The sequence below is a fragment of the Diplotaxodon limnothrissa genome, linkage group LG11, assembly GCF_057381915.1.
Source record: "Diplotaxodon limnothrissa isolate DT_005_m linkage group LG11, D_limnothrissa_male_GT1.1, whole genome shotgun sequence".
Taxonomy (NCBI): domain Eukaryota; kingdom Metazoa; phylum Chordata; class Actinopteri; order Cichliformes; family Cichlidae; genus Diplotaxodon; species Diplotaxodon limnothrissa.
In genome coordinates, this window is record NC_140606.1 from 30,683,507 (window position 1) to 30,709,514 (window position 26,008).

The window sequence follows — 26,008 nt, forward strand, 5'->3', positions numbered from 1 at the left end:
CTTATGTAAATGTTTGTTGGTCAGTTTTTAGTCTATATATGAATAGTAAGTTGTGGTGGAGGAGTGGTTGAAACCCATAACATTAAGTGTTACAGGGTCAGTTTTACTCACCTACTATGTCTTCTCAATGTCTCAATCAATACTGTCATTTAATCAATAACAGTGAAAAAAGAAATCTCCTCATGAAAAGTTGTTAATGTTAATTCTGGGATGCAAATCTAAAATAACCTGCTTTCCCCCAAAACAATATATACAGTAGTAAATCTAGACAGGACCTCACTGCATGCATTACTGCCATTCTTGGGCCTACAGCGACAGCCCAAGCCTATTAGCTGTTCCGTTACTATAGCAACTTGTACTAAATCCCCAGAAGAGTAGACAGGAAGGGGTCCGAGGGCAAAAGTGGGTCATTTGGTTGATAACCAACACATGTCTTGCCTCAGTGTCTCAGTCAACTAATACACCAATCCATGGAGGAAAAAGATGTCTTGTAAGGATGGTGTGGCTCTACGAAAAATGCTTTTTAATAAAGCACACCTAATAAAGGATGTTAAATTGTAAACTGCTGAAAAACATAGTTATAAGAGAGACAGCCAAAATAATGTTTCACAACATGGGAATATTGTATTGCAGTATTAATATAGACACTGAAAAGGGTCGACCCTTATAATTATGATTATATTTCTAGTGTGTCTGTTGAGTGAGGCGGGGGTCCCTAAGTTCTCAATGTACTTATAAATTGGTGTGAAAACAGTTCGTAGCATTTGTATCTGGAGGCCTGGAGTATCTTCGACACAGTGTTAATAATTAAACAGTGTAGAAAACAGCAGGTTACCTTGGTTTTATCAATAGAGAATCTACAATTCATGAAGTTAATATCTACAGGCCCCCTCATTTAAAAGTTTCCACTGCACAAGGGGGATAGGTGGTCAGTCCAAATATAAATAATGGTAGCTGTTTACTTTAGACCAGTCACCTGTCCTCCTCCTGACTGCCTTTCTGATTATAGTATGTCTGATACATCTTTGGACTTTTGTAGTGTTGTTAGACTACGTAAGTTTATGTCTATACATAAATTTATGATCAAATACACCAAGTGCTGCATAATCCTGCCTTGACAATGAAATGGTACCAGTAGAAGCTGTATTCTGCACAGCTCCTGCGAGAGAGTGGTGGAAAAACTCAATGTGGAGCTGCTGCCTTTTGGCTGTGAGCTTTCCAGTATAAATCTATTGACAGCGGTTAACAGAGGTGCTATCAGTCCAATACAGGCTGGCAGCGTCCCCCAGTGGTGTTTTACAAAACAGTGTGGAGTAACTGCTGGAAAGCAAAGTGGAAAGGCCTGTTCTTTGGTCGGGATGGAATGGGGCGGGGGCTATTTGGCCAATCAGTAGCTCTGAGTTTACTCATTGGCTAGAGGGGAACTGTCAGTCAAATCTCCCAAAGACTGTTTTTCCTGCGATTTCAACAGTACAGCCTCAGAGCTTGAGGGGAGCAGATCCCCGTCGACAAAGCCCAGTGTCTTTACAGCACTGAAAACAGTAAAAAAGTATTCTCAAATAATACTAAGTAACACTTTCTGTATTAGAATTTCTACTATACAATATCATGCAAAATTAAATATTAAAAATAGCATCAAACGTTTAAAATAATGCAAAATGAAGCGATTCAGTATATTATTTCCATCAGGAATTTACATTCATTGCAACTGCTTTATAAACCCACCGCTGTATCATTTTAAAGTGGATGGTATTTTTCTCTTAAATGTATTGAACTTTATGTAACATCAATTGGAAATACATGGAAGTACTCTAAAATTAAATAAAACTAAAGTGCACCAAGATCCCTGGTTCGATCCCGGGAGGAGACACAATACATTTATTTATTTATTTATTGTATTCTCGGACTGTCTTTTTGTTTCCAATAAAATAAAACAAAATTTGTGAAATACATTATAGGAAGTGCGCATGCCCTGCCATACCCCGCTGACGCCCATGGGTGGCAGGGCTGTTCCGGACCGCTGGACTGGGACGGTCGAGCGGACTGCTCCCTGATTGGTCGCTGCTGTGCGCGTCCCCGTCGTCTCCTCCCGGTTTTCCTGGCATGACCTTTTCCCTTGGCAACCACTTCCTCCGAGCATCAACGGCCATCTTTAATTTTAACTCATTCATGAAAAGTTGTTTCGCTCATTTACTCACATCGACCGACACATTTGAGCTCAAAGCAGCGTCACCGGCGCTTTGTGCATGTTGTTTCCAGCGACAAGCACAGAGCAGAGCCGAGCGGCACCGCAGCAGGCTACCCTCCGAGATTAAGTAAACACCGAGAGCGTACGTGCATATTGTTCATTACAGCGTCTAATGCATCACCGAGGCACGCTTCTATTCACTCATGTTTCGGGCTGCTGTCTGCTAAATGTGCTCGTAACCAGGCTGTGAGTGAACGACGCTCACGGCGATACTAACATGTTGCTTTTTTTGGACTGAAGGAGCACAATCACCCGACAGAAACAGCAGGTGGAGCGCTGTAACAAGTGTGCCGATCATTGTATGAAGGGCACAGCAGAGTAGTCGCCACTGCCATGTTCTGCTGGAAAAAAAAATCCCAGCAGCAGGGAGATAAAAGTGAATGTTCCTGACTCCACCGTGTTTAGTTTGTTTGTTTTTTTTAGCACGAAAAGAAATGAACTCCCTGTTCTTGTGATTGCCCTGGCCTTCATTCATTCGCTTATTCTCTATCGTGGCAGAATGAGAAAGAAGCAGACTGCCAAACAGAGGAAGACTGAGGAGACTACAGTTGTCCAGGAGTTTGTGGTTGAAAAAATAATTCGCCGCAGAATCTCGAATGGGAGAGTGGAGTACTTCCTGAAGTGGAAGGGCTTCACTGAGTGAGTGGGATGTTGCAGAACCAGTCATTTGAACGGTTTGATTGTGTAACCCGTTTATCCACCGTAGTAAAAATTGCCTTTCCCTCCTCCTGTTAACTCTAACCGCAGTGCAGAAAACACGTGGGAACCCGAGGACAACCTGGACTGTCCTGAACTCATAGAGGAGTTCTTGAGAAACGCCCACTTCACCGAGGAGAATGAAGAAGAGCAACCCGAGCAAGGGTTTGTTCCCAAAGAGGAAATGGCAGAGGAAGAGACAGAAATTGTGAGTATGTGAGGAATTTTGGAGTTTCTGGATTGTCTGTATGTCTGTCTGTTTCCATGTTATTTACAGAACTTCTGCAGCTAAATCTGCCAAAAGGGAGAACAACAATGAAAAATATAGAAGTATAGGGAACACAATAGAAGTATGGTAGCATTTTCCCTTTAGTTGTAGACTGAGGTTGGAATAGAGTCAACTGACTCCTTGTCAGAAATTGTTTTAAGGCTCAATCTGAAACTAAATGTCGTGTTAAAGAGGTTAGTTTTACAAAAGCTCCTGAAAATGAAACCAGTTAAATTTCCCCCTTTTTCTGCAATGGGTGTGTACAGTGAGGGAGAAAAAATGAAATGGCTCGACTTAGCAACCTTCTTATCATGTCTAGTAAATCTGTGCTGCAACTTTGAACTTTGCCTTTTCTTATTTTGTTCTTTTAGTCCTGCGTGCAGGAGGCTCAGGCTGTGAAGACGGACAACAGCGTCCTTCAGCCCGATGATGAGCAGAAAAACTCCCCCAGTGACCTCAGTACTTATCTCGAGCCCGAATGCATCATCGGCTCAACGGACAGAAAGGGAGAGCTCATGTTCCTAGTCAAATGGTGACTGCTTCCTCTTTACTCTGTGCTTGAATAATAAATGCCAGCACTTGAGTAAACGTGGAAAATGTTAATATTTAAAGCCAGAGTCAGACAGCAAAGTGTGTGTGTGGGGGGGGGGGGGGGGGGGGGGGGACTCGATGTTTTTGTTGCTGTTGCTTTGTGGGAAACTGCAGTTTTCCAACATTTTATATATGCATGATCATTTACTTGAGAAGAGAAGTTGGAAGTTGACACTGACCACCTCAAACCTTATTAGTAACAGATTGGAGAGAGCAGATGGGCTTTGGGTTTATCATTACACACAACCATTAAGCTATAGACTCGGGGGCTCTTAACTATGCGTACCTGGACTATTAAGTCCAGCTCTGCAAAGATCTACCTTTATGAGGCTCCGAGTGATCGGCTTAGATCGTTTTGCTTTTTTTTTTCTCTTCTGATTTACATACACAAATGTTAGTGTCCGGGAGTCCAGCAGAGCCGCAACACTACCTACGATTGTAGTTACTTTATGAAAGAGGAGCTATATTGAATTACAACAGATTGTAAAGTTTTTAAACACAGTTTGTAAAACGGTTGGCTGAAGTCTTTTAAAACGCTCAATGAGTTTTGTTAGGTTGGAGAACTTGGAATTTTTTGAGTGTGAAAGATGTGCTCATGTTTAGGGCTGGAAGTTTAGAGGTCTACGGAAAGCAAACACTTGCACACAATTCCACAAATTATTGACCTTACCCAAATGTCCGCGTCATTCAAAGAAGCACGGCATTGATATGATAAGACGCCAGAGTCCTATATTGCTTCCCTTAAGCAAACAAGTCATTTTTTTTACTTCTCCACAAGAGCATAGCCAGTCAGAAAATGTTTAATTCCCTTTGTTTGTCTCAGTCTGTCCCTTGCATCCCATTCTGTCATTCTTGTAATCTTCTCTTCTTGTAATCTTCTTTCCTGCTGTTTGGGAGCTCAGTCTCCATCATCCTTTGCCCAGTGTATCAACTATCCCTCCTCTGCACATGTCCTACCTATTTCAGCTTTGCCTGGTACACTGTCATATGCTTTCTGTAGATCCTCAAAGACAGAGTGCAACTCCTTCTCTGTACTTCTCCATTAACACTTTAAGCAAACTAGCACAAACATCGTGTCTCTAGTGCTCTTTCTCAGTATGAAGTCATACTGCTGCTCACTGATCATCACCTCTCCTCTTAACTGAGCTTTGGCAGCTCTGTCCCGTGTTTTCATGGCTTTATCCCTCTGTAGTTACTTCAGCTAGGCACGCATCATCCTTGTTCTTGAAAATCAGTGATGATATGCTTTATTACATTTGTTGATCTGTCAGCAAGACACTGTGAGAAATTACTGGCTAAATTTAACAGAATTGGTGGAACAATGGAGCATGAGCTAAAGGAAGCTAAAGCTAAAATCTAGTGCCCCTTTTATGTAGAGTCCCCTTACCCTTTACTTCTCCATTAAAAAAAACTGTCAGAAATATTTGTTTCTGTTAAGACATTTTACATCCATTAAAAACAAGAGGCGGTTTCAGTCTTTTTCCTTCTGCTGCGCGTATCCCCACAGGAAAAACTCGGATGACGTTGCCCTGCTGCCGGCCCGTGAAGCGAGCGCCAGATGTCCCCAGGTGGTCATCGACTTCTACGAGCAGAAGCTGACCTGGCACTGTGGAGACGACGAGCAGTAAAAATGTGTGTGGGTTGTGTGCAGAGGAGAACTAATAAACAGCTGTGCTCTCATCTGAAGCTTAACTTTAGCCTCCATCAAATGTCCTCCTTCAGCTGGCATCAGAAGCACTTCGAGCTCTGGCAGGTGTGACATCCTCGGCGGTGGTGGATTTTAAGTGCTGTCTGCCCCGTTGTGCTCAAAAAAGGTCACTGTGACTTTGCAGACACTCTGATGGAGGCTCAAGCTAACCTTTATGTAGAGCGGCTGATCTGAGGTCAGACTAACCCGTTGCAGCTTTTTTCCTGTGTCATCATGTAGCGGACTCGATCACTGTGGTTGTGTTTTGTTTTGAAGATATTGTTCTATGAGTAATTTAGTATTTATAGTCCTGTTTAGATGCCAGTATCTTACACTGGAAGGGCCCTGCGGTTGTTTAGTGTGTGCTTTACATCCTGTACGGCGACACTCTACTGCCAGAGCCAGCAAACTACTGTCCAAGTCCATGCCTTCAGCCTATGTAGCTTTTGGTTAGAGCTGAAGATTGTAGCCCTGTTGTTGGAATGCCTCTTGTTTGAACTTGTATTGTGTGAGGTTGTGAAGTGTTAATGGACACAGCTTTTACTGTATCTCTTTATGACCCTTGTGGTTGATGTTAAATAATATATATTTAAAAAAAAATGTTGCCCATCAAAAATTCCCTTGTTTTTTTTAATCAGCTGCTGTAAATTAGCAGTTTTCTCCTGTTTATTGAATTAGAACGTTTCAGATTATTTAAATATTTGGTGCTTTGATCCAAAAAGTGAAGCCCTGTAGAATTTTTCAGAATAAGAGCGCCTCGAGGCAACTGTTGTCGTGATTTGGCACTGTATAAATAAAATTGAGTTGAATTAGAAGGTCATGAATTTTCTTAAGTAAATCTAATGAGATTTACACTTATCAAAATGAACTCTTGTGCACCGTAAATGCGTAAGACGATTGTTAAATGTAGCACTTTAGATCTGAGACTGTGCAGTTTACACAGGGCATTCATTGACTGTAATTATACAGTTCTGTGTACTTTATATCTGTATCCTGGTGGCATTGTTCTGACTCGACATATCTCCCATGACTGCTATGGGACACTCAGCTGAACCTCAAACCTCCTAAAAACACATCTGCTACAGAACTACTGTAACTGTTGACCATGGATCTGTGAAGTCTGTGAATAAATGAAACCTTTTTTGACACTTTTTGCATCTTGATTCACTCTGATTATATTTCTCACATTATGTGGTCCAATTACTCCTAAAATAAATGATCAATTCCAAATTATTAAAAAAAACAACAACATTAATATGAGATGATTCATTTGACATTACATTTCTGGCACTAAATGGGCTACACAGAGTTGGGTCCAGAAACACAAGCTTTGTGATTTTCTTTTTTCCTCTGTGCACCACCACAGTGGATTTTAAAGCTAACAGTTAAGATGTGCTTAAAGTGCAGACCTTTAATCTTAATTCAAGGGTTTTACTGTAAAAAATGCAGCTCTTTAGGAATTGCAGTGATTTTTTTAGACAGTGCTTCATTTTCAGAGGCGGAAATCAATTGGACAAACTTACAACATTTTAAAAGTAAAAACCTTTGTAGTCAATAAATGCCTAAAGTTTAGAACCCATCGACACCACCACGTACTTTTTTTCCATGCTTCAGAGGCTCTGCTAGCCCTGTGCTGCGGTCACTGTCTGGTGCTGCTTGTGGGTTTTTCTGGATTCAGTTTTGTTTTTAGTAACTGGAAGGCACGCTGTTAGGCGGAGATCAGGTGACTGACGTGGTTGATGAAGAATATCCCCGTTTTTGCTTTCAGGAATGGCTGAGTTGCTTTTGTGGTGTCCTTCGGGTCATTATCTGTTTGCACTGTGAAGTGATTAGGTTTGTGGCATTTGAGTGAAAAGTATAGTGCTGTACACTTCTATCAATAAACACTAGTGACCCTTTACCATTGGCAACCATACATGCCCATGCTATAACATTACCTCCACATATTTTACAGATGATGTGGTATGCTTAGGATAATGATTTGTTTCCATGCTTCTCTCTTCTCATTATTCTGGCACAAGTTAATCTTGAGTTTATCTGTCCAAAGATACTTTTTCTAGAACTGTGCAGGTTCTTTTAGGTATTTTCTTATCTGACCTTCTTGTTTTTGAGTATAACCAGTGGTTTCCACCGTGCTGTAAACTCTCTGTATTTACATTCATGAAGGTGTTTCTAAACTCTGGACCCTGTCAATGATATGCTTACCTCTTCTTGACTTGGTTAGATGCTGTAAAGTTGTTTTTCCTTACAAATGGAAACGATTCTGTCATCATGTATTTTAGTTTTATGTTCTTCTGTTTTTTTCTTTGTTTTTTTTTTAGATAGTGCAGTACTGTGAGTAAACAGAAAAGATGGGAGAGAGTGGAAGGAGTTAGACACAGAAAATGTTCTGGCATGGACTTAAAAACAGGCCTCTGCAGTACCCTTGGGTACTTGGCTACCAGCATCCACTTCAATTGTCTCCTGTGATCTTTCAGGCATCTCATTGTTTTTAAGAACAGATCAGATTGTTGATTTGGCCTCTCTTAAATTTTTTGCTGTCTCTATGAGAGGATTATTTTTCATTTTCAGCCTAATGACGGCCTTCCTCACTTAGATTGGCATCTCATTAGACCTTATATTTAAAATCTAAACCATTTTCACCATTTTAAATTAACGCCAGATCTTTTGTCTACTTCATTTGTCACAAAATAACAAATGAACAGGCCTCACCTGGCCACAAAACTGCTAGCAGTTACCTTTGAGCCTCTTAAAATGGAAGACTGTGTATAAAAATGGCTGTAATTTATAAACAGTTAATACTAAACTTTTTGTTAAACTTTTGTGAATTAAAGCCAAAAGTCTCCACTTCAATCATATCTTGATTGTGTCGTGTAAAATCCACTGTGATGGTGTAAAAAAAAAAACCTACAGCAGTTGTCTCTTTTTCTAACAAAGTATGGATTTCCTGTAACTTTAGCTGCTTTGATCTGGTTGTGCTGACACATGTTCTCTAACAATGCTTCCGATTTAGGAATGCTCGTTTTGCTGAGTTGACAGTTAGAGGGAGGTGCTTATATCAGTCTTGTGACTTTATTTTGAAACCTTTGCTCCATAACCTGTAAAGGTGGAAATAAAAGACACAAATGCAGTGCTAAGGACCACCATTATCTATCTGACTTACGGTTATTGAGATTGAATCTTTTAGATCATGAGAAAAGAAACTGACAGCACGGAGAATCAGGTAGGTCTGAATTAGTGTTGTGGATGTGACAGAGTTTCTTAATTGTCAAGAAGAAAGATCTTTTAGGAGTCACGTGTTTTCCTTAAACTGTGGCACAACTTTGAAAATAACTGTGTTTGTACTAAGCATGAAACCATTCTCTGTTGGATTTTCCTATCCTGGTTCGTGTGATGTTAGTCATTCTACTTCCTCTATCTGCCAATATAATCCTTCCCTTTTTCACAACACAGTGCATTCCATTCAGTCTTTCAGTCTCTGTCCTGCCTTCTCCATGCAGCAGGTCATCAGTGTCTGGGTACGGGACCCACGGATGCAAAAGAATGACTTCTGGCATGCCTACATAGACTATGAAATTTGTTTACATGTAAGTAAAATGCTTAAGACAGTTGGTCGAATCGTTATTCTTTCATTTAGGGCATTTTTACTGTGATATGTGTGTGACACTGGGGTGTCCTGTTTTAGACCGACAGTGTGTGCTTCACCAAGAAGATCTCACAAGTGAGAAGGAGATACAGTGAGTTTGTATGGCTCAGGCGAAAACTGCAGGCAAATTCGATGCTAATGTAAGTTCATCCACTGAGATTTGAATTTAAAGTTTACTTACTCATAGTTAAAGTAGTGTGCTCAGTTGTTCCTGACATTTTGTTGTTCTTGTTGTTGATTTTCCAGGGTACATGTACCAGGGCTGCCCCCTAAAAACCCTTTCTTCAGTCTTAATAACGCTCAGCAGATCACTGATCGAATGAAAGGGCTCCAGAAATTTTTGGAACAGTACGTGAGAACCCAAAGATCAATGCATTTATGAACTTTGACCTAGTCAAACAAAAACTGGAGTACAAACACGGGACCACATGACTGACTCTTTCTAAAGGTAATACCGGGCAAAGTTTTAAAGTGTTTATTTTTCCCAAATTTTTTTCAGAGTCCTTCAGAACCCTCTGCTGCTGTCCGACAGCTGCCTTCACCTTTTCCTACAGTCACAGCTTAGCGTGCCTATGATAGAGGCCTGCGCTGCTGGAAGGACGCACTACTCTGTGGTTCAGGCTGTGCAACGCTGCGGCCTCCGGAGATTCCACTCAGAAGAGGATCTGCACAATAACCTCAAAATTTCCTGTGACTCTGACTCAGATAGGTAAAAAAAAAGATCTGATCTCACCGCATGAGTAGAACTGAAAGTCTTTAGAAGTCAGTTTCACTCTACCTAATTCACTAAATTGTCTTTTTTTTTCCAGCTCCGAGGGTAGGGATCCAGAACACAAGATTAAAGATTTGGAAGCTTCTTCTCTTGATCTCATTGAAACAAGCCAGGAGGAAGAGCTGAGCTGCTTATCTCGTTCTACATGAAAGCATCATCTTCATACTGCTGACAGAATGTGGGAGTCTCTGCACCCATACAATGTTTTGGATGAGCGAAGGAAAAAGCTATTACCGTAAACCTGTTACTGCACTTAACATGTCTCGTCTTAATTATTTCATTTATTTAAAAAAATGTCACAGCTTCTTGTGTTCTTGATGAGACGTTTTAGTTTGAAATTTGCACAGTAAATAATAATAAAAAATTACCTCTTGTATATTACATATCTATTATCTATCTACATTTATATCTATCTACATATCTACCTGCACGTTCTCAGATTGTCTGAATAAATACAAAGTTGTACCAACAATTTGCCTGAAGATGGCAGTGTTGTAACAGCAATGCGTTTGTATAATCTTTGCTTCATAAACATTGCTTGAATTTTGGTCATTGAGACTGAAACTGGTCAGATATGAGTGCAGTGAAAGCCTTTTGTTCTCCTCTCTGTGCTTCACTCCCAATCAAGGGAAGGGTGTGGAAAGCTTGTCATCTGGTGGCCACCGCAGTGCTTAGCAGTATGACATGTGTAATAGGGTCTCTGCAGAGTTTTTAGACAGCCCCCTTGTCAGGTGTGTGGCTGGTAGGAGGTCCTGTGGGATCCCAATGGACTTGCTCCTGTCTGAGAGGGCTATCGGGTAGACAGGCTACATTGCTCCCTGCTGAACAAAATGCCAGCTGCAATGACAAGACACCCTTTCTACCTGTCTCCTTTGCTTTTGTTAGTCTGAGCTCACCTACTGCAGTCACATCTCAGCGTGTCTGTTCGTGTGTGTTTAGTAAACACACACGCCTGCTCTCACAGTGAACACCACCGTGCTTTTTTTTTATTTTATTGCAGATGTAATAACGAGTAAAGGGAGTGGACAAACTGACATATCTGTAAAACTCATTAGATGAAGTGTTTTGCTTACTTTGGTTTTTTCCTCTGCAGCAGCTGGGTGAGATTTATTGTGAATTCAGAGGGTGGAAGAGATAGTAGGCTTATGTTAGAAAGAACAGAGCAGTGACGTCATCTTAAACACACTGAGATGAACAGCCGCCGACCGAGCTGCCACGGGAAGGTGGGACACATTTCTGAAAGATGCGCATCCAGTAGATATGTATTCATTTGCATCTACTATAGTGAAATATATGTATGTGCAACCATTACCAATGCTTGACGTGTAGTCAGCAGTATTTTGCACCTTCGGACAAAGGTGTAGGTGTTCAAGTGCAAACATATGAATGTTTTTCACTATTTCCACTTAATAAATTTTGAAAAATGTTTGTCTTGTCTTCCTGCAAATAGCTTGCAAAGAAGCTATTTAAACAGGAACTGTTCAGTCTAATGATATCTGACTTTCCAATATTGTTGCATGTCACCCTGACAGACTTTTAAGAAGCCTATGTAAAATGCTACACTGTATCATGTCAGTGTTTGAAGGAATTCTTGAAGTTAAAGATGCAACATTTTGGGTATTGTGTGGGTATTTTAAAAATAAACTTCAGTCATTCAGAATTAAATTACTTTGTCTGTTAAAAAAAGAAAAGAAAAGCTGTCATGTAAATTTTAATTAATTAAAACATTTTAGACTCATCAGTTTCATAATATTAATGAAACCAATGAAGGCTGTATCACAGCCCTTGAGATGCTAGTGTAAGAGATGCCAAAAATGTAAAAGGGAAGAAGTAATCTTGGGGAGCTTTGGAGTTGCAGGTTGCACAATGAACTAAGTTCCCTTTGCAGAGCTTTGTGACTGCAAACTCCTTTTTGTCACTAGCAGTCTTGTGGATTGAAATGTTTCCATTTGCTAGTTTCAATTTGACCCGTCCTGCAGTATTGACCCATCATTTGATGGTTCAGTACTCCGATCCACTGGCCGTTAACCTTGAGCCTACCCTGCCGCTGCAGTTCTGCTACCATGACAACAAGGAGACATTTAAACCCATCAGATCAATTGCTAGTGGCTCCCTGCTCCATGTTGTGTGACCCCCAGTGTGGTCAGCTGGAGTGAAAACAGCGGGACAATAAATGAAGAAGAAGTAGAAGATGAAATTTCACTCTCCCTGGGCAAATACCCTCACTGTGCGTAATCTAATTAGTATGCTTATTGTTTGACACATAAAGTAGTCGAAGACCAAATAAATGAAAATGGCCCCTCTGGGAGAGACCCATCTGCCTCAGACCAAGTCAGCATGTCTTTCTGCCACAACAGCTCAAATAAACCACATCTAATGTCTATGATCACATGCTTGACTTGCTATTACATCTGATTTGTAATTAACACCGCATCAGAATAAGCAAAAGTAAACATTTTATCTTTTGGAATTAACCAAACTGTCAAACATGTGACAATATGAAATCCCAATCAGGGTATGTCTACAAAGCCAAAAACAAATGGAAGAAATGAGGGAGATATGCTCCAGTGGAGGCAAATTACAGATAAATCAGAGCCTGCTCATGCATTTTAAGTGCCACATTATACAGAATCCATTAGTAGCAATAGGAGCTCAGCACCATTTGAGATATTAAATCTCTGTGACTGCAACTCCGTTGAACCAGGATGAGTCGATATCAGAGAAAGCCAGCTGCACTGCCAGTGGACAGGGGCTGATGCCTAAACAAAACGATACCATGAATATACATTATTGGTGATATGACAACAGCACACGCAGGCGATACGGCGTGTTTTTCCACTATAGGCAGATTTTGGAGCTGGGGATTTACTGAAGCGTTAATAAGAAACGGAACATTTTTCAAGGTCTCTTACATTTCATGCCAGTACTGAGTGCTGATTTACTGTGGGCCACAAAGCTTCCACAACCTGACAGCCAAAACAGGATTTTTACATCTGTCCTTGCAGCTGTGTGTGCCTCTGTCCTTCTATGTGTGTGTGTGTGTGTCTGTGCATGTGCACATTCAAAAGCCAAACCTACCCTCAGTTTGACCAAAAAGCAAAAACAAAAAGGAAAAAAAAATCTTCAGGGTTGAAACATTTTTCTGTGTCACTCAAATGTCACAGATGAAAATGAGATGACACAAGCCATCCATCAAATTCTGCAGCCTTACCTTTTCTGAGTTCTGTATAGCTAAACCTGCTATTTCCCCTGCAAATGGTGTCGCCTGTTGATGTGTAGATGTAGCAATTACAGGGAACCGACGTGATCACTGTACCAAGGCATGCACCAGCTTCCCATCCCCTAGAATCAGAGCTGATCAGCATGAAACTAGCTCCTCTGCCTTGAGCGCATCGGCTTGAGGGAGGGAAAAAAAGATGAGATCATTGCTGGGTAATTTCCTCAAATAATATGGTGTGTAAAATTAGATGTGTTTCCTTTGGTTTGTGCATCTTAAAAACAGATGTATGACAAGGAGGGACTTTGTCTTAAAAGAGCAAATGTGTTTGATCATATATAATCACAAATGTTCATTAATCAATGAAATAATCCCTTCGTTTTATAGAAAGGAACATATGCCTGCAGGTTGTACAAACAGGGGTCTTTATTCTTTTGGCATCTATTGTTTTTTTAATGTTAGCATAGCATGAGAATATAGCGCTTTTTGAGAACCTCAAAGCGCTGTACAATTCCACTATTCATTCACTCTCACATTCACACACTGGTGGAAGGGCATTGTTCCCCTGGTGGGGCCTTCCTGTGTGGAGTTTGCATGTTCTCCCTGCGCCTACATAGGTGTCCTCCCTCGGTGCAAAAACATGCATCTTAGATTAACTGCTAAATCTAAATTTGATAACATTTTTTATAAAGTATGCATGAATCCATATTAAAATAAAGTGCTTTGACTGAGTTTTCTAAATTGTTAACTTTGACTTAGAATTAGGTAAAAAAAAAAATGAATAGATGATAATTTAGTAGGTAACTCCTTAAATTGAAATGACAAGAAACTAAATATTTTTAGTCTTTTTTTTTCTTTCTTTTTTTATTACAGTTCATAGTCGTGTAAACTTGTGATCATTTCATTGGCATAGGAACAGGTTGTTTTGTACTGTTTCCCATACAAACAGCCTCCAAAGCCACCAGCTGCAGGTTTGCTGTGTTATTGGAAGTACAAATTCTTTAAACTGCAAAAAATATAGAAGCCGCCATTGCGTGCAATAGGTCGGCAGCCTTATGAAATTTCCCCTTGTGGGACTAATAAAGGTATATCAAATCAAATCAAATCAAAAGTCCTTGTGTAATGATTGTTAGTACATAGGTTGACCAATAGCTCAACCGATAGATGAAGACAGAAAGAGAGGGAGATGTGTAGTACATTTTTGCATGCATTCGCATCTTGGCACAGGGGAACAGAGCCTTTTGTGTGTCACAAGATCATGTGTAAATAGCAAACCCTCCAGACGAAATGTCTTGTTAGGGATGAGGTATGAGTAGAGGGGGAGCTCTTTGGTCAGACCCATTTCAGGGAACAGAGAAACTGCCAGTGGTGGCAGTGAGAAGACGACATAGGGTGGAGAAAGAAGGGGGAAAAACGGAGGGGTAGAGGGCACCATCTCTCGCGGCCTCTGAGCTTCACTGGCAGTGTGTGTAAATCAGCAGGCAGCTCACGGCTGCAATGAGGTAGAAAATAAAAAAAACATAAAAATGTCCAAGTGAAATAAGAGGCAAGGAGAAATCTTTTATGATGAGCCTAAATTCTCCTTACTCTGCAGTAGATCCACTGACCGGCTCAGCTTGTCTTCTTCAGACACCGTCCATCATCCCAATATCTGCATATAGCCACAAATTACTCAAATTACCCCACCTGCTACTCATGTAATACATATGTAATGAGTATCCTAAATTTGAATGATTATTATTCATGGTACCCTTAATAATAGACCTATGTCAAATTCATTAATATGCACGTAAAATGATATGGACTGTCACACCAGGAAGTCTGAAGTTGTGCAGACGTGGTTAACACACATAAAGTCTTACTTAAAAGTTACCAACACTCTGGATGTTAAATATACACCGCCACTGGAGCGTGGATGCTTGTTCTTGACCTTTGGGAGCAGTATATGCAAACAATGTAATGACACAGTGTCATAGCTCTACTGTCTAGCTTTGTGAAGTTAGAACTTCTGGCCCTCTTCAGCAGGATGGTTTTGGGGGCATCATGTGACCTGTAGGTGGAAGCTATGGAGAGGACATTGAATTAATTGAAAGTACATTACCATATTTAAGTTGTTTATCGTGCCGGCTGGTTAGCTCAGTTGCCTCACAGCAGATAGGTCATGCACCTGTAGACATTCTCCTTGTAGTGCATGGGTTTTCCTCATAATGTGGATATGAGGATGAATGGCACCATAACATTTTATCTCATTGCCTCTTTATTTTCCTCTATATAATACGTACTGTATTATAAATAGGATGAGAAGAGAAGAATACAAAAAATATAAAGCAGTAAAACTGAATAACTTAAAATGTCTGAATCAATCAATCTGAATGTGAATCTTACCGCAGTGTTCTTACTTATGAAGATGTGGTCTTGTCACAGTGTAATGATGAATACCTCTGTGTGTACTTTGGGCACTAAATGAGTTCAGGTTAGCTTGGCAGGACCCGAGCCTGGATACATGCCAAAGCTGACACTAAATGGGAGTGATGGCAACAATCTGCTATCCAGTGCCTCAGTTAGCTCAGCAAGCTCTTGTAATTCAAACCTCACGCCTTCACTTCCACTGCTGGAGGGCTGTCTTGAAAACTGCTGCTATATAAAGACCTGACACTGAGATGGGACCTCAACTTAAAGGTGGGGTCATTACAACCAGGGGCATCTAACTCAGGGCAGTAAAAGAGGAGCTGGCAAGAGATGGGGGGTGATTCTTTTACGCAGCACTGAGAGGCAGACAGCTGCAGTGTATGTGGGTGAAAGGGGTACACAGGGCTGTAATTACAGTTAGAACATCGCTTGCATCTCTGACCTCCTTTGATTACAAACTATCCTCCCAAACCATCCCGGGTCATTACTCACCTCGCTAACTAGTATAGTAAATCAGCAGCAGAGCACTGACCTGATATTAGAGCCACAACAAGAGAGTAAACAGGGCTGGGCTATGGAGGCTGCAGCATTATAAATAATCTATGAAGAGATGGAGCAGGAGCGAGGTGTGGGAGATGTTTATAGCAGGTGGACAAACACCTGTCACTTTGATAAGCCTGATTTATTTTGAGTGACATGTCAGCACATAGCTCTAACCTGCCTGACAGCCTGGACTCCACACCCTTGAAACACGAACTGCTTGAAACGTTGATGTATACAGTAAATGAGAGGGCTGACAATCATTGCCACACCATTAACAGCTTCATTAGTGAAAACACCAGCTTAGATGTGATGGTGCTAATCATAGTATCAAGTAGGGGGTTGATGGTGAGGTTTTTGAGGCCAGGAAATGTGACTTTCGGACGTTGGAGCCACATCTGTCACCCGCTCCAGAAATATACAAGTCCTCTTTCGACATCGCTGTCTGCAGCACCCAGAAGGCTATTAACGCGAAGAGAGAGCAGACACCTATAACATGTGAGAAAAGTGGGCGTGGTGCTTCTAATAAATGACCTGTCTAGACCTATATTTAGTGCCCCACCGCTAACCCTGTTCTGCAGCTCATAACATTAGATGGTAGATATCAAAAAACCACTAAAATAAATTTTTAAAAAATCGAAGCTTCAAATTTCCAGAAATATGAGTTTTCCTGCTGTGATTGTCATTAGCATTCACTTTGAATACACCATATCGTCCCACAGTGTCACGAGCCAGCGGAAAAAACCTTAATTTGTCAGCTGCTATGAGTTATGTTCACAGAAACTGACCTCAATTAAGAGTGACTTACCTTTAAAGTGTGTCTATTTCAGATTTTAAGATTTAGACTGAGGAAAAGAAGCTTTAATGGAATGCTGACATAGGGCCAGTTGGAGATGTAATACATTTCCTGCAAAATGCCAGGGGATACCACATAAATAACACTCTGTTATGCCTGACAGAAACTCTCTATGAAGCTGTGATCTACTGCTCTGTGACCTGGTTAAAGAGCAGAAGAAGCAGCTGACAGCTTGATCAAAATTACCTCTCCAAAGTGGTATAGATCAAGCCTTTAGCCTTCTCAACAAGCCTGATGCATAATAATAATCAACAAAGATGAGCGGGTTATATTAGTGTACCGTTATTCTTCTGAGTTATTTATGTTTGCACATGGCACGAATTATGAGAGCAGTAGCATCAAAAGAAGTCTTACTGGGGGGAAAAAAATACACTGTCACCTGTAACAGAATTAACTTCTTTGAACTCTCAGTCATTATCAGCAGAAAATGACTACAAATGTGTTTTTACCTGAAGGGAAATGCGTTTTATATTTCCATCATCTTTCTCTGTAAATCCAGTTTTATTTATTATTACTCAACAGCTCAATCTATACACATTTGGCTGGCAGAATTGTCGCTTTATGGTTAAAAGTATTAATTAGTGATATTCTGGTATCATTAGTGTAATTTAGTGCCCGGCAGATTAATAGCATGGTGACATTTATCTTTGAAACATTATATCTTGATGTTAAATTGCAATAAAAGACCCTGTATATTCTGAGGATATGGCTGTCCAAATCTAACAGGAGATGTGGGGGGGGGGGGGGGGGGGGGGGGGGTTGACATCCATTAAGGAAATCCTTTATTGGCACATAAAAATGAGAGGCAACATTTAGCCTTACTTGCCTTTGGCAACTTAACCCATTGCCAAACATTAAAACGAACGCTATGTCAGCACTAAGGAAATATTTTTGTTTAGCCATTATAGCCCATAATTTAGCAACAAGCCCAAAACCTGATGGAAGCGTTTCAGAGCATTGTCATCACAATTTTGGACATCTATATGGCAGAATATTGCATTATTTGATTATGCATTCTTTCTCTGCCCTAAGACAAAAGCATTTCCTCTCTATATTCAATAACTCATTATGGTAATTCATTACATCGCCAATTAGTAGAGAAGCTTTATCGCTGCACTATACCATAAAGGGCAGGATTTATGTTGTCTTTGAATGTCACCCAGAGGACAGAGGACGAGCTCATCACTCAAGAAGAACAAAATAGAGAGACACAGAAAAGGGAGAAAAAATAGAGGGAAGATGAAGGGAACGATGCAGTGAGTTATCGGTTAATGAATGCATTTTCCCTGCCCATTTTCTCACAACCTTGAGAAACCTTGACAAGGAATCTTTGTCTGTATCAAACCAAAAATGAGCATATATAAAAACATAGCTTTGGTATTTCATTCAGTGAGGAGACTGTAAAAAGATATGTACAGTACGTATGTAACCTCAGAGGGATATGCCCAGCCGCAACCACCTCGCCTGCTGTCAAACAGCCCCTCAGAGGGCGATAAGCATCCATACGATCTGTGTGGGTGGCTGTCTTATTAGTGCACCTCAACCATTTCACTCAGGCATGCAGCACGAGCAACCATCTGCCACGCTGCGATCCTCTGCCCAGGCAAGTCTCTCAGGTGCCATAAAATAAAAAGTGTCCCTTTGAAGATTGGAGCAAAAAGTGCTGAGCAGATGAATAAAGTCATTTTAAAATAAATAAATATTTTTGTAACCAGGAGACCCTATACACGTCTTTAGTGTACACCCAGGTTTAAATATCGCCTGTTCTGTCACCATGTAACCGTATTCTGTTTAAATAGATTTTCCCTGAGAAAGTTACTCTTTAGTGCCCCCTTTTGGCATGACCTGGTGTAACGTGCTCAAATCCGTCTCTGTTCTATGATGTCATCAGAAAGCGCATGTTATTGTTTGGGGAAAGGACTTCTCCCGTTCTCCCGTCCGCTGCTGTAGTGGCATTTGTCTCCCTTAAGACGGTCTTTAAGGGCATTGTCGGTATGTAATTCTGTTCCATCTTTACTAATGAACAATCTACTTGAAGAAATGTGATTGCAGTGTTTGCTTAATAGAAACGTTTGTAAAGAGGGAATTAGCTAACGCTTTCGGCTAAACAAGTCATTGTACTGTTATTGTGTATTTCTCCTCATCTATGGTTTCTAAGAGCATTTCATGTCATGTTGTTTCTCAGTTTTACCCTACTTCAACTGGCCTAAGTAAAGGGAGTGAAGTCAAACCCTCTTGTCTGCGTGGTCATTTTGAAGAGGAGTTTAGTCTGAATGTCGACTCTAGCAAGGCGTTAGAGGCAGAGGACATTACAGTAAAACGACAGCCTCTCAAAGACCAGTCTCGTGGGGAACTGGACAGCAATTAGAGCTATCCTCCGGAAACAGCTCAGATGTAGGAAGAAATCCAATCGACAGCAACATGTCGCAGAGAACCAGCGCATCAATGAAAACCAGATCTAATATATCTGGCTCCTCCAGGCATACCAGGAGCTCAGCTGCAAGTAAGGCAGCCGCTGCACAAGCACGTGCAGAAGCTGAGGCGGCTAAGGCTGAAGCAGCATTTGTGGATAAAGAGAACGATCTGAAGCTGCAGCAAGCGGAACTGGAAGCTTCTATGCAGCTTCGAAAAATACGTCTTGAAGCGTCATTAGATAAAGTACGCATGGAAAAAAGGGCTGCAGCTGCAGAAGCAAAAGCAGAAGTTTTGGAGGCTGCAGCGATCCAAGATGATGGCGAGGGTCTTAGTGAGATAGATGTTCCTGCTGACGACCCAGTAACGCACACAAGAGAATATGTGAAGGGTGCCTCACACGGCAGCCAAACCACGCCCATTCTAGAAACCTCCAATGATAACACGGAGACGAAACTCCTTCAGCATTCACCGACCATAGACTCCTACTCCAAGATCTTTACGCCAGGATCTGATGTACATTTTCGACCAAGCCTCAAGCCAGTTGCGACACCACACATCCAAACCCAAACCACACCCATAATAGCAAATCTAAAGGATCATTTCCCAGGCAAAGCTGATCAAAGTGAGACCTACACCCCTAAACAAGAACCAACGGTCAATTATGCACGACAGCCTCTGGACAGCGGCTACACCGGCGCGGCGTATATCACAACCCCAGACAACTCCGGTCACCCACATGAGACCACATGCCGGGAAAGGGGCCCACTGTACACTCCACTAGAAATGGAGCAGAACATGTCAGACCTTGTTAGATTTATGGCTCAACGTGAACTGGTGACTACAGGGCTCCTTCACTTCAACGACCGTCCCGAATGCTACAGAGCCTGGAAAGCATCGTTTATGAATGCCATCAGAGGTCTCAACCTCTCACCAAGTGAACAGCTTGACCTCCTCGTGAAATGGCTAGGTAAGGACTCAGCTGAACATGCCAGACGAATACGATCCGTGTATGCGAACCAACCAGCTAACGGACTCAGAGCTATGTGGGACAGGCTTAATGAGTGCTACGGTGCACCAGAGGTCATCGAGGGTGCCTTTTTGAAAAGATTAGACAACTTTCCCAAGATTCCAAACAGAGATGGTCGTAAACTAAGAGAGCTGGGAGACTTGCTGTCGGAGATACAGGCTGCCAAAGAAGATGGTGACTTGCTTGGGCTTAGTTATCTGGATACCCCTCGTGGTGTTACCCCTGTCGTCCAGAAGCTGCCATTTTATCTCCAGGAAAAATGGCTTTCTTTAGGCTTTAAGTACAAAGAAGATCGCGGGGCTCCCTATCCCCCATTCGGTTTCTTTGTAGACTTTGTGTGTCGGGAAGCACGGATGCGCAACGACCCTGGCCTCACACAGACAGCATACAGTAGTGAGTTATTAGGCAGTAAGCAATCGTCTAAAGCCGAAGGTCACAAAGCTGTGGCAGTTTTTAAAACGAGGGTCTCGCCGGATCCTCGGCCCCTTTTCAACGGTACAAGGACTGCATCGTTTCGCACCCAATCTGGAAGCGAGTCATCCACTAGAGATGATCCAGCAGAGCGCTGCCCGCTACACAACAAACCCCACCCCTTACCCAGGTGTCGCGGGTTTAGAGAGAAGCCAATGGAAGAAAGGAAAGCACTCTTAAAAAGGTACGGAATATGTTACAGGTGCTGCAGAGCCACACATTTGGCAAGGAATTGTGAAGACGACATCTCCTGCTCAGAGTGTGGAAGCAAGAGCCACATTGCAGCCCTCCACCCTGGATCTGCCCCATGGTCCACCAACACAGCACATTCCGCACCAGATCAGGGCGGGGAGGGAAATTCCAACCTGAATGAAGGTGATGTTTCCACAGCATGTACTGAGGTCTGCGGAAATTATCCCGCAGGGCGTTCCTGCTCAAAAATATGTCTGACCAGGGTGTACCCAACCGACTGCCCTGAAGCTGCAGTTACGGTATACACAATATTAGATGATCAGAGCAACAGATCACTTGCACGTACCGAGTTTTTCGACCTATTCAACATTGCAGGGCCTCCTTCACCATACACTTTGAAGACATGTGCCGGAACACAAGAGACAGAAGGCAGACAAGCACGTGGCTTTGTGATCGAACCCATTAACGGGAGTGTCACACTCTCTTTGCCGTCACTGATTGAATGCAACGAGATCCCAAATAACCGCGCAGAAATACCAACACCAGAGGTAGCATTAAACCACAGTCATTTGAAGGCCCTTGCAAAACACATTCCAAAGCTGGACTCCCAAGCTTCCATCCTGCTCTTGCTAGGCAGAGATATCATCAGAGTTCATAAGGTCAGAAGACAAGTGAATGGCCCACAAAACGCACCCTATGCCCAGAAGTTGGATCTGGGTTGGGTTATTGTAGGAGATGTGTGCATTGGAGATGTCCACAGACCTACGGTTATCAGCTCTTGCTACACTAACGTACTGAAAAATGGACGTCCTTCTCTCTTTCAGCCATGCCCAAACGATTACTATGTAAAAGAGAAGTATAGTAGTGGTAGCTCCCCCTCATTTCCCCTAACATGCAAACATCTCCCTGCTAGTGAGAAATGGGCCACCTTAGACTGTAATGTGTTCCAGACAACAAAGGACGACGACAAAGAAGCTCCTTCAATCGAGGACGGACAGTTCATCCACATCATGGAGCAAGAGGTCTATAAGGACCAAGAAAACAGGTGGGTGGCTCCCCTGCCTTTCAGATCTCTACGACCAAAGCTCCCTCATAACCACGAGCAAGCACTTGAACGTCTCAAATCTCTACAGCGGTCCTTCAGAAGGAAGCCTAAAATGAAGGAAGAGTTTGTCTCGTTCATGGCAAAGATCTTTCAGAATGGGCACGCTGAAGAAGCCCCACCTCTGAAGCCTAATGAGGAGCATTGGTACCTACCTTGTTTTGGGGTTTACCATCCCAAGAAGCCCTCCCAAATAAGAGTCGTCTTCGACTCCAGTGCCCAGCACAAAGGTTTGTCTCTGAACCAAGTACTCCTAACGGGACCAGACCTCAACAACACCCTGGTAGGAGTCCTCCTTCGGTTTCGGAAAGAACAGATCGCCTTCACTGTGGACGTGCAACAGATGTTTCATTGTTTCAAGGTGCGTCCTGAAGACCGGAACTTCCTCAGGTTCCTCTGGTTTAAAGAGAACAACCCAGAGAAAGAGATTATGGAGTTCCGTATGAACGTGCACGTCTTTGGAAATAGTCCTTCGCCGGCTGTGGCTATCTACTGTCTTAGACGTGCAGCACAGGAAGGCCGGAAGGAGTATGGGGAGGACGTAGAACAGTTTGTCACTCGTGACTTTTACGTAGATGACGGGTTAAAGTCCTTGCCCACAACAGACGCAGCTATCGACCTGCTCAAAAGAACTCAAAAAATGCTGGCTCGCTCTAACCTTAGGCTGCATAAGCTGGCTTCGAACAGCAAGGAGGTCATGAAGGCCTTTCCCAGTGAAGATCATGCCACAGACCTGAAAGATTTGGACCTTACTGCTGACACTCTACCAATGCAGCGTAGCCTTGGGCTGTACTGGGACTTGGATTCAGACTGTTTTACTTACCGCGTCCAGGACGAGAGAAAGGCATTCACTCAACGAGGAGTTCTCTCAACGGTGAACAGCCTGTACGATCCTCTAGGATTCGTCTCCCCCGTGACAATTCAAGGGAAACTGCTGCTTCGAGAACTGGCCTCACAATCTTCAGATTGGGACACCCCATTACCAGCAGAAAAGGAAAAGGTGTGGGAAAGTTGGAGAGATTCTCTGCAGGAGTTAAGACATCTGAGGATCCCCCGACCATACTCAAACATGTCACCATCTACTGTCAAGTTAACAGAACTCTGTGTCTTCTCAGATGCCTCAGAGAAAGCAGTAGCTGCCGTTGCCTACTTGAAGACTGTGGATGCAGATGGGGGATGCTGCACTAGATTGGTTGCAAGTAAAGCCAAACTGGCCCCACGTCCAGAGCATACTATACCTCGGTTGGAGCTTTGTGCAGCAGTCATGGCAGTAACTCTGTCTGAGGTCATCACCTCCGAAATAGACATTGTATTTGACGCAGTCACCTACTACACAGACAGTAAGGTGGTGCTCGGATATATCTACAATGAGAAGAGAAGGTTTTATGTATACGTGAGCAACCGAGTCCAGAGGATCAGACGAAGCACTACGCCACAGCAGTGGCGATATGTCTGCTCAGAAGACAACCCCGCAGACATCGCCTCACGGTCTATCACAGCAGACCATCTTGAGAACACAATATGGTTCTCTGGACCGGCATTCTTGTCTCGACTTGAAGGGGCGTCACCGGTGGTACAGAGGTTTGACCTTTTGGAACCAGATCAAGACAGTGAAATCAGGCCTCAAGTCACAACACTGTCGGTCACTGTCCTCAAACATCTCGGCTCTGGGCGGTTCAATCGCTTCTCATGCTGGGGTTCCCTCATAAGGGCTCTTGGTACCCTTATTCACATTGTTCAGAGCTTCAAAAAAGGAACGGAGTGTGTCGCTCAGAAATGTGAGGGTTGGCACCAGTGCAGCACACCCCCAACCAGGGATATTCTTGAACAGAGTAAGCTAGTCATTATCAAAGCAGTTCAACAAGAGGTCTATAGGAAAGAACTGGAGTGTCTTGCATCAAACGCCAACATTCCCAAGAGCAGCCCACTCGTTGCCCTGGATCCTTTCATTGACTCAGACGGGCTGTTAAGGATCGGGGGTCGCCTCATTGAGGCAAAAATAGGATTCCACGAGAAACGGCCACTGGTCCTGCCTGGACGGCATCACGTAACCACTCTCATAGTGCGTCACCTTCATGAGCAGGTACGTCACCAAGGACGTCTTTTCACTGAAGGGGCTGTCCGAGCTGCAGGTTACTGGATCGTTGGTGGCAGGAGATGCATTAATAGACTCGTTTTCGAGTGTGTCACTTGTCGAAGGCTGAGAGGGAGGTGTGAAGTCCAAAAGATGGCAGACTTGCCACCTGACAGGCTCAGCATGGAACCACCCTTTAGCAACGTCGGCATTGATGTGTTCGGGCCCTGGTCTGTATCAGCCCGTCGCACGAGAGGAGGCCACGCCGAAAGTAAGAGGTGGGCTGTCCTCTTTACCTGTCTGTGTGTCAGAGCTATACACATTGAGGTAATTGAGTCATTGGATGCCTCCAGTTTCATAAACTCATTCAGAAGGTTTATGGCGATTCGAGGACCTTTGAAAAGCATACGCTCCGACCAGGGTACTAATTTCACCAGAGCTTGCAAGGATATGGGGATTCCCTCGAATCTTGATGGGAAACACATGGAGAGGTTTCTGTCAGAACACGGATGTACGTGGACCTTCAACACACCACATTCCTCTCATATGGGAGGAGCGTGGGAAGGATGATCGGCATCACACATCGTATCCTGGACTCGATGCTTCTTCAGATGGGCTCCTCCAAACTCACGCATGAGGTACTCACAACATTCATGGCTGAGGTCTCGGCCATAGTGAACAGTCGACCATTGGTGCCCGTGTCAAATGATCCTACAGATCCTTTCATTCTTACACCGGCTTCATTGCTTACTCAGAAAGTAGGTCCATGCCCAGTACCAGAAGGAGATTTTGGACATAAAGACCTATTGAAGCAACAGTGGCGCAGGGTCCAAAGCTTGTCTAACACATTTTGGGACAGGTGGCGGAAACAGTATCTGTCAACACTACAGTGTCGAACAAAGTGGACTTCTGACCGGCCAAACCTTAAGCAAGGAAGTGTGGTGCTTCTTAAGGACAGTCAGTGTAGCAGGAACGACTGGCCCTTAGGTATCATCGTCGATGTGTATCCCAGTAAAGACGGAAGGGTGCGCAAAGTGCAAGTGAAGGTCATTAAGAAAGAGGGACCAAAGCTTTACGTCCGACCCGTGAATGAGATGATCTTGCTCATTCCTCCAGATGACTGAAATGTGTTTCACCTTGTCATATTAATAGGTGAAACCTGCTGAGTTTCAGACGGGGAGTGTTCTGTCACCATGTAACCGTATTCTGTTTAAATAGATTTTCCCTGAGAAAGTTACTCTTTAGTGCCCCCTTTTGGCATGACCTGGTGTAACGTGCTCAAATCAGTCTCTGTTCTATGATGTCATCAGAAAGCGCATGTTATTGTTTGGGGAAAGGACTTCTCCCGTTCTCCCGTCCGCTGCTGTAGTGGCATTTGTCTCCCTTAAGACGGTCTTTAAGGGCATTGTCGGTATGTAATTCTGTTCCATCTTTACTAATGAACAATCTACTTGAAGAAATGTGATTGCAGTGTTTGCTTAATAGAAACGTTTGTAAAGAGGGAATTAGCTAACGCTTTCGGCTAAACAAGTCATTGTACTGTTATTGTGTATTTCTCCTCATCTATGGTTTCTAAGAGCATTTCATGTCATGTTGTTTCTCAGTTTTACCCTACTTCAACTGGCCTAAGTAAAGGGAGTGAAGTCAAACCCTCTTGTCTGCGTGGTCATTTTGAAGAGGAGTTTAGTCTGAATGTCGACTCTAGCAAGGCGTTAGAGGCAGAGGACATTACATCGCCTTTGACCTAACCACACAGCATTACAGAAAACAAATAATGTGATTTATTATTCAGGGTAG

General features: G+C 42.8%; 2 protein-coding genes across 3 annotated transcripts; both read left to right on the forward strand.

Annotated features, from left to right (window-relative positions):
* Positions 1–2,132: 2,132 nt before the first annotated feature.
* Positions 2,133–6,617, forward strand: cbx3b (chromobox homolog 3b). Of its 2 annotated transcripts, none has more exons than XM_085365769.1 (5): positions 2,133–2,315; positions 2,747–2,887; positions 2,996–3,152; positions 3,584–3,744; positions 5,311–6,617. In XM_085365769.1, exons 1-5 carry the CDS (start codon positions 2,170–2,172, stop codon positions 5,429–5,431), a joined length of 726 nt encoding a protein of 241 aa, XP_085221895.1. In that variant the 5' UTR covers positions 2,133–2,169; the 3' UTR covers positions 5,432–6,617. The 2 variants fall into 2 exon arrangements, with proteins under 2 accessions (XP_085221895.1, XP_085221896.1); XM_085365770.1 differs by having other exon boundaries at positions 2,253–2,330.
* A 1,993-nt stretch (positions 6,618–8,610) lies between these two features.
* Positions 8,611–10,331, forward strand: snx10b (sorting nexin 10b). The gene is made up of 6 exons (XM_085365771.1): positions 8,611–8,713; positions 8,991–9,077; positions 9,176–9,276; positions 9,383–9,484; positions 9,636–9,845; positions 9,946–10,331. The coding sequence occupies exons 1-6, from the start codon at positions 8,681–8,683 to the stop codon at positions 10,055–10,057; spliced, it is 645 nt and encodes a 214-aa protein (XP_085221897.1). The 5' UTR covers positions 8,611–8,680; the 3' UTR covers positions 10,058–10,331.
* The last annotated feature ends 15,677 nt before the right edge of the window (positions 10,332–26,008 follow it).